Source organism: Belonocnema kinseyi, chromosome 7 (genome assembly GCF_010883055.1).
Source record: "Belonocnema kinseyi isolate 2016_QV_RU_SX_M_011 chromosome 7, B_treatae_v1, whole genome shotgun sequence".
Lineage (NCBI taxonomy): Eukaryota > Metazoa > Arthropoda > Insecta > Hymenoptera > Cynipidae > Belonocnema > Belonocnema kinseyi.
In genome coordinates this window covers 70,616,950-70,624,562 of record NC_046663.1, presented here as the reverse complement: position 1 = coordinate 70,624,562, position 7,613 = coordinate 70,616,950, and the positions used below count along the sequence as shown (strand labels likewise).

The window sequence follows — 7,613 nt, the reverse complement described above, 5'->3', positions numbered from 1 at the left end:
ACAAATATAGAATTATGTATTGCCATTTTAGCTTTATTTGATATATTTTTACTTCTGATCAGGGGACCTGCTCTACCAATAACCTTCTTACCTTCATTTATTAGTTGAGTTTTAAAATAAAAATAATAATTCATTTTCAACTTAGTAATAGGAAATTTCCAACAAAATAGTTAAATTTCAAACCAGATCGATGAAAAAATGAATTCTCAACGAAAAGCGTAATAGTGGATACTTTCACCAAAAAAGGATTTTAATTTTCAATTACAAACAGTTGAACTAATTGAATAGTTGATAAAAATAATTTAAAATATTAAGTTTTCAAGTCATAAACACGAATTTCTTACAAAAATGTTGAATTTACAACCCAAAAATATGCATTTTCTATCAAAAGAACTACAATAAAAAATAATTTTGTAACCAAACAGTTGAATTTTCTAAAAAAAAAAAACATTTTTCATCAAAATAGATAAATTATCAATGAAATAGTTAAAATTTCAACAAAGGAGATGAACTTTTAATAAAAATAATGAAATGTCTATAAAAAAGATAAATTTTCGACAGAAAATGTAATAGTTAAATTTTCATTTAAAAATTAATTAATAATAAGAATGAATTTGCAAAAAATAGTTAAATTTATAAACAAAGTAATTAATTTTTAACTAAAATGGTGAATGAACAAAGAAGATTAATGTTCTACCAAAAAATTAAGTTTTAATTAAATACATGAGTTTTTGATCAAATTTTGAATTTTTAAAGGGATTTTCAACCTAACAGTAAAATTTTCAGTTAAGTAATTTAATTTTCAACGGTACAAGACAAATGTTGAACGGAACAAGTAGTACTAGAATTTTCAGTTCAAAAAATTATTTACAAAAAAAATTAATAAAATACGGTCAAACCTGGATTTCGTGATCCTCTATTTAATTTTTTCGAGAATTGATGCAGCGGGGTGGGGATGGGTTAGAGGAGCCGCGGGAGGATGTGCGGTGCTCACTCAAGCGTCACAGAACAGAAAGAGAAAACGCAGGAGAGACAAAATAGTTGCAAGACTCTGGATTTAATGCCACATTCAGTCTCAAAATTGACATTAAACCCAGGTTTGACTGTAGTTATATTTTAACCAAGAAACTGAATTATTAAGAAAGTACTTCCACTTTCAACTAAGTAGTTCAATTTTGAACCAAATAAGTTTTTCAGTCGCTATTCGCGAATAGCGAAAATCTTGAAAACACTCTGTCAGTTTCAGATTTTTTTGTTTTTCTTTCTAAGAAATGTTCATCTGGAAAACAACCTTGAAAAAGAAAATATAATTTGTCATATTACAGGATCAAGATGTAAAGTGAAACTAAAATTGGTACTAAACGTGTACAAAATTAACCATTTGTGGGATGTTTTGGTTTTTCAAATTATTATTTAAATAATAAATAATGTTGGAATTTAGAATTGAAGTGCTTAAAATTGTCTAATTTGAATCATATATAGCAATATTTTTTTTGTATTATTTTTTAAATTTATTTTTTAATGTAATACCAAATAAATTTTCGGTTTTTAATTCAAAAATCGAACAAATGCATCATTTGAAATCAACAAATATTTGATTGTGAAATTTCAAGAATGAATAATATTTCTAAAAGTGTCAAAAATTACAACTATCTGAAATTGATACCTCAGTATTTGAATAATAATTTCTTTAATTTTTCATTTTCGATTTTTCCTATTCATCAGTTTTAGTTTTTCAAATAAAATTAAAACCTCACAATTCTTTGTGACAAAAATTTTTTTCAGTTAGAAATAAAGTTCGGATTTGCTTAATTTTTAAAGTTCCATGGTAGAATTTTTTTATTTTAAAGGTTTTTTACTGAAAAAATATGAACGCTTTTAAATGAGAAATAATGCAATTCCAATTCCTTTGAATTTGTAATGATCAAATCTGTTCAATTTTAATCCGTAAATATTAATTGTTTAACGTTTTAAAATTGTCCTATTTTCAACATTTTATTGTTTTCAAATGCTTTTAATTCTTAATTCAAGGATTTTCCGTCAAAACGCATTTTTTTGCATTTGGGTCACCATTCTAAGTGTTACAACAATCTACAGTCATCAAACAATTTTTATTGATCGATAAAGAATTTCCTTATCTTTCAAATAGTTGCTAATCGATTTGCGTTACTTTCTTACATACTGTTATTGTTTTTACTTCTTGTTATCATTAATATCCAGACGATTGCACTTCTTATTTATCAAGGGACAAGTTTAGCACATATTAACTCTCAATATGAAAACTATATTCATCCAGTTTGAGATTTAATTTCAATAGTATAAAAGAAATAATGATTCTTTCATAAATTCTCAGGAAATTAATAATAAATTGATTGACACATCTTCAGATTCATATAGCAGAAAACTCATTCAGTGAAGTGAGTAGATGACATTTTTTATCACTTTAATTACCATTGCTTGTAAAATAAATGCTAAAGCGGAAAGACATAATTAATTATTTTAAAAGTAGTAGAATTATTTTATCGAACTTACAAAATCAGCTGAGTGGACAATTTAATATCAGTTGTTAGCTTGTTGATCTTGTGGCCTCGTGACACACATAAAACGTATATACAATATTCTCGTGGGAAAAAATAGCTTTGATCGGAGAGAAGAGAGAATTCGTGTGTTATAACTGTTAATCAGCTGCACTTCGAAAAACGTTCACCAAGAGTAGGAATTCATCCATCAGTTTCAAGCCATTGTGATTAAAAAATTTTGTAATCATAGAAATGAGTTGAATATGCAATAAAGGAAACTGACTCAATGCTATGTAAAGTATCGATTTTGCTTGAATGACAATTGCAGTTCATGAAGAATAATAGAGATTTGAGGCATTGGCGGAAGTGAATCAATAAGATAAGAACTAGGATGCGGTATCTGAGAGTATTATGGAGAACGATAATAATATTGAATAATGTTTTCCATTCTGTTTTCAGGAATCATGTCCGAGGGAATTTATCGTCGCAGTGGATCAAGTAGTGCGGTTGTGCGATTACTGGAGGCTTTCAGACGAGATGCTTGGGCTACCCAAGTCACCAAAGACTGCTACTCTGAACACGATGTGGCAACCGTTTTGAGGAGATTTTTAAGAGACTTGCCAGAACCGTTATTTCCATCCAAAATTCATGATTCGCTTTGTCGCGTCACGGGTGAGAATATATTTTATACAGATTCTACTCATAAGTTTCATCAACAAATGCCTCAATATTCAGATTAATAATTGATGCCGTTTTTCAAAAAGGGGCGTAGATAGAGTTTTCGTAAAAATGAAAGTAAATAGACAGAGAGGTGTACTATCAATCACAGGGTGACTGCAGGTCAGGGAATTTTTTTCTGTTCCAAAACTACGTCGAATTGTCTGGAAGAGGGGGTCTTTATTCTACAAGTAACGTTCCACTATTTTAAAGAATCCTCTTTTTCCCAGGTTTTAAAGAAATTTCACCTATTTCTCGTTTTTTCTCTCAAATACGAACTGAATTAATAGAACAAATTAAGAAAATCCAACTATTTGTAGTTGAAAGCTTATTCTTTTTAAATGAAAACTTTGCAATTATATTTTTGGTTTAGAAGTGATCTCTTTTGTTTAAAACTTCTACTATTTGGTTGAAAATTGAACTATTTCGTTGAAAATTCGTTTTTTAAAATTAAAACTCATAGATTTTAGTTGAAACTTAAATATTTGTTGCAAATTTATGTATTTTGTTGTAAATTCGTGTTTTTTGGTAGAAAATGAATATTTTGGATTGAAAATTCAACGACTTGGTAAAAAGTTGAACTACTATGTTAGAAATTCAGTTTATTAATTGCAGATCCATATCTTTGGTTGAAAAATTAAATATTTTATGGATAACTTTTTTTGTTTGGAACTATTTTTTTGAACTGCAAATTCAACTATTCCATTTTTGTTTCAAAATTTATCTTTTTCAGTTTAAAATTGAAGAATTTGGTTAAAAATAAACTTTTTGTTAAAATTCATATTTCTTTATGGAAAATTCAACTTTTTTTATAGAATTAGCTTTTGTTCAAAATTCAACCGTCATTACTGATATCAATAATAGAAATCATATTAATAATATCTCATTAATTTTAAAATCGATTAAAAAGTATGATAATTGCTGAACTTTTTTTAAAGAGGATATTCTTTCAAATTACAATAGGAACATTTTATGGTGGTTTTCCAAATTTGGTCGTTGGATTCTTTGTTTTTTTCTCAGGAATTATATACATTACCTTGATTATTGGAAGTTAAATAGGATGTTAAATTGAATTTTAATCCAATTTAAATTTCTTAAATTTTTAGTTGCGGCCGGTATCAGAGGTGAAAATTAAATTTATGATAGAAACTTCGTAAATCGTACGAAAAAGAACATGAATTCAACCGCGTGGATGGAAAATAATTTTATAAAACTGAAAAATACAGGAAATCTGAAGAAAACTTTTTTAGAAAAAGAAACTAGAGAAATTTTATACACTGTTGAATAATTGACGAAAACGGATCTAAGTCAATATAATTATCAAAAAAAATCCAGATAAATATGCATCATGGAAAATAGATTTTAGATTCATGCGGATTCATTTAGATAAAAGTAGGCAAGCACTGAATGAAGGAAATAATGGATTTTTCTTCATCGGCAATCGTTTCCCAAAAAATTATAATTTCAAACAAAATAACTGAGATTAGATTTAATTTTTATGACCATAAATAAATTTAAAAATCGAATTTAGTTAGTTGACAATGGGTAAAAGTTTCAAGGCTTTATTTATCGGAGAAAAATAGATTTAACAGCTTTGAAATTGTAATAAAACCACTACTTTTTATTTTTTTAGTTTAAAAATACAGAACAATTTTAAAAGCAGAATCCGTTTTAGAACCAAAATATTTGTATGGTGTATAAAATCAATTTACTTTATAAAAAGGTTGAATATGTTCCGTATCGTAGAAATAATGATGCAGAAGACTCTTTTAAATATTTTAAGGACTGTCTACCGTTACGGAATTTTCCAGAAGAAAACTGCGTTCAGGGCTAATGTTACGGGAAAATTGCGTAATACTAGCCGTAGTGCTATATTTGGTCGGTTAGTTTTAAGGAAAATATCGTACTGCTAGTTAGTGCCATCTTCTAATTCTTTCTAATTGGACCAAATCGCGATAAATAGAAAATAGGCTCATTGTACAAGAATATTAATTCAAGATCATAAACTTTAGTCCAGATCCGAGTAGTTCAATTTTATTCGAAGGCATTTGACCACAAATATCGTAAAGCTAAGTAGAGCAGTTAATTAGCAGGCTCGATAGACAATTAGAAAGTGCTTTATGCATTGCATGTACAAGAAATTACATCAGCAAATTGAATATTCCAATCAATTTATCGTGAAGACATTCAGACAAAACTAATTTTTTATTTCAGATTTATTGTTTTAACTAGAAAAGTCTGACTCCAAATTTAAGTAATTTATTGATTTGAATTTATTTTTCGGGTTAATCAAAAGACAATCTACTTACCTATTCATTTCTGAAGTTATTTTAATCGAAGAAGAAAAGATAGTGGGCTTATTTTATCACTCGTTTGAAATTACATCGACGCTTCTCATTCAAAGAGAATTCATATATAAAGGTTCATAAGATATAATGATAACATTAAACTTAAAAACGATAAGGAAATGAAAGACAATATGTTTTTAAATACTATTAAAAAACAAAGTTTCCTCTGAGCATAATCGTTTAAATTTCATTATTGGGAGATCAATCAGAGGCCAATTTCAATGGTAATTAATAATAAAACAATCAATTTCGGAATTGGTTAATTTCGTCTTCCACAAACCGTTGAGTACTGCTTCCAATAAGTTAACAAGAGAACGTTGAACTCCAGTGTGCGATTGCGATTGAACGAGAGTACCAATTGCTCGTCAAAACAGGAATCGCGATGACGATGATTCATTCGGCCAATCATCAAGGAGACGTCAACTTTCAACTTGTCTTCCAGACTAAACGGTTTCTGGCTAAATCAGAATCGTTTTTACCACTTTGATTTACAGTTAATCAAATGAGAAGGGAAAGTAGGACAAAATAGAGTTAAATAATAAAAAATAAATAAAACCGAGATCCGCAAAGAAATAAAGGAACACAGTTATCACGGGGAAAATAATGGAAGTTTTCTTCGAAAAAAAAGATTTTTTTTAACGGGAAAATTTTCTTCTTTAAAAATACCAACGTAAGAACGAAAATCAATAAATGATAGACTTCCATAAATAACCACAAATGTGATTAAACCTGAAAATAAACACGAAAGCTAATCGCGCGATATTTTTTTTGTCTCACCAATACCAAATTTTTGTATTTCATAGTATCTATTATCTAAAATAATATGAAAAAGCAAGGACAATATTGATAATAATTGATAAAAATTGATATCTTCTCTCCAGAATTAATATAAATATACACACGGTAAAATTGTTGCATTTTTGTTCCAAATAACTATTTAAACAATCGATTGCCGGTAAAAAAAAGAGAACATCTTGTTATTTTTAAAATATTGTAAATATTCTTTAAAAAATGGTAATTTTGTATTGACAATATCAATTTATACAAGAAACACTAAATATAACAGCAAATTGTTTAAGATTGTAAATCCTCTTTTTAAACTGCAAGCATAACCTAATCAACAGTCAAAAATTAAAACTGTGAATATACCAGGATAAAAGAATCCACTGAAAAGACGACTCTGTGAATTGCGTATCGGTCGTTAGCAGATTCAGAAAGTTAAAGCAGAATCGGTTTGCGACTAAGTGAATCGGTCATTTTCTCAAGCAGCTTCGAATCTGCCACGTATTGCAATGACCATTTCAAGCAAGGTTATATTGAATCGATTTCCATCTTTTTGAACGAGACCGACATTTTTGGGGTTAAGCTGTCACATTTTACACAATTTGTTTAATTTACAAATGATCGAAAAATTAAAATAAATCATGCGCAGGTCTACTAGATTCCTTTTCCTATTTCAGTTATTAGTCTTTAACGGGATATAAGTTAGTCAACAAAACTATAACGACTAAAAGTTTTGAAAAAATAAATCGGCGGCAATTTGGAATTCCAGTGACAGATACGCAATTCAAAAGCCTTCGAAACCCATTCAACAGAAGTGAATAGATTTTTGCTTCCTGGGTAAAACAAATAAAATGACTCTGAATGTTAATCTGAAGAGTAATGATAACCTGAAAAATCTAGAACTTTTTAAATTGAAAATACCAATTTTCGACAAAACAGTAACACAATTAAAAATTGTTAAACGGTTCTAAGTCTTGTTAAATTTAAAATTATTTTTGTTTTAAAATACTATTTTTCGATGTAAAACGACAAAGGAACCTTAACTTAATAAAAAATTATGAATATTTGAAATTTAATCATTTTCAAATAATAATGTCAATTTCCGACTGAAAACGCCAACACAATCCAAAATTGTGCAAGCTTATATTATTATTTATTACACCATTAAGCCATTTCCCTTTCGGGGTAGGCGTGACTCACTCGGCAGGGGAAAGGAGTAGTGTGTGGATGGGATAGAGATTTTTCA

General features: G+C 28.3%; 1 protein-coding gene across 1 annotated transcript in view; it reads left to right on the top strand.

The window, feature by feature from the left end:
• Positions 1-7,613, top strand: part of LOC117175847 — a 40,536-nt gene that overhangs the window by 21,147 nt on the left and 11,776 nt on the right. Inside the window, exon 8 of the mRNA XM_033365633.1 lies at positions 2,979-3,191. Coding sequence (XP_033221524.1) covers positions 2,979-3,191 — 213 coding nt within the window. The remainder of the gene's footprint in view (positions 1-2,978; positions 3,192-7,613) is intronic.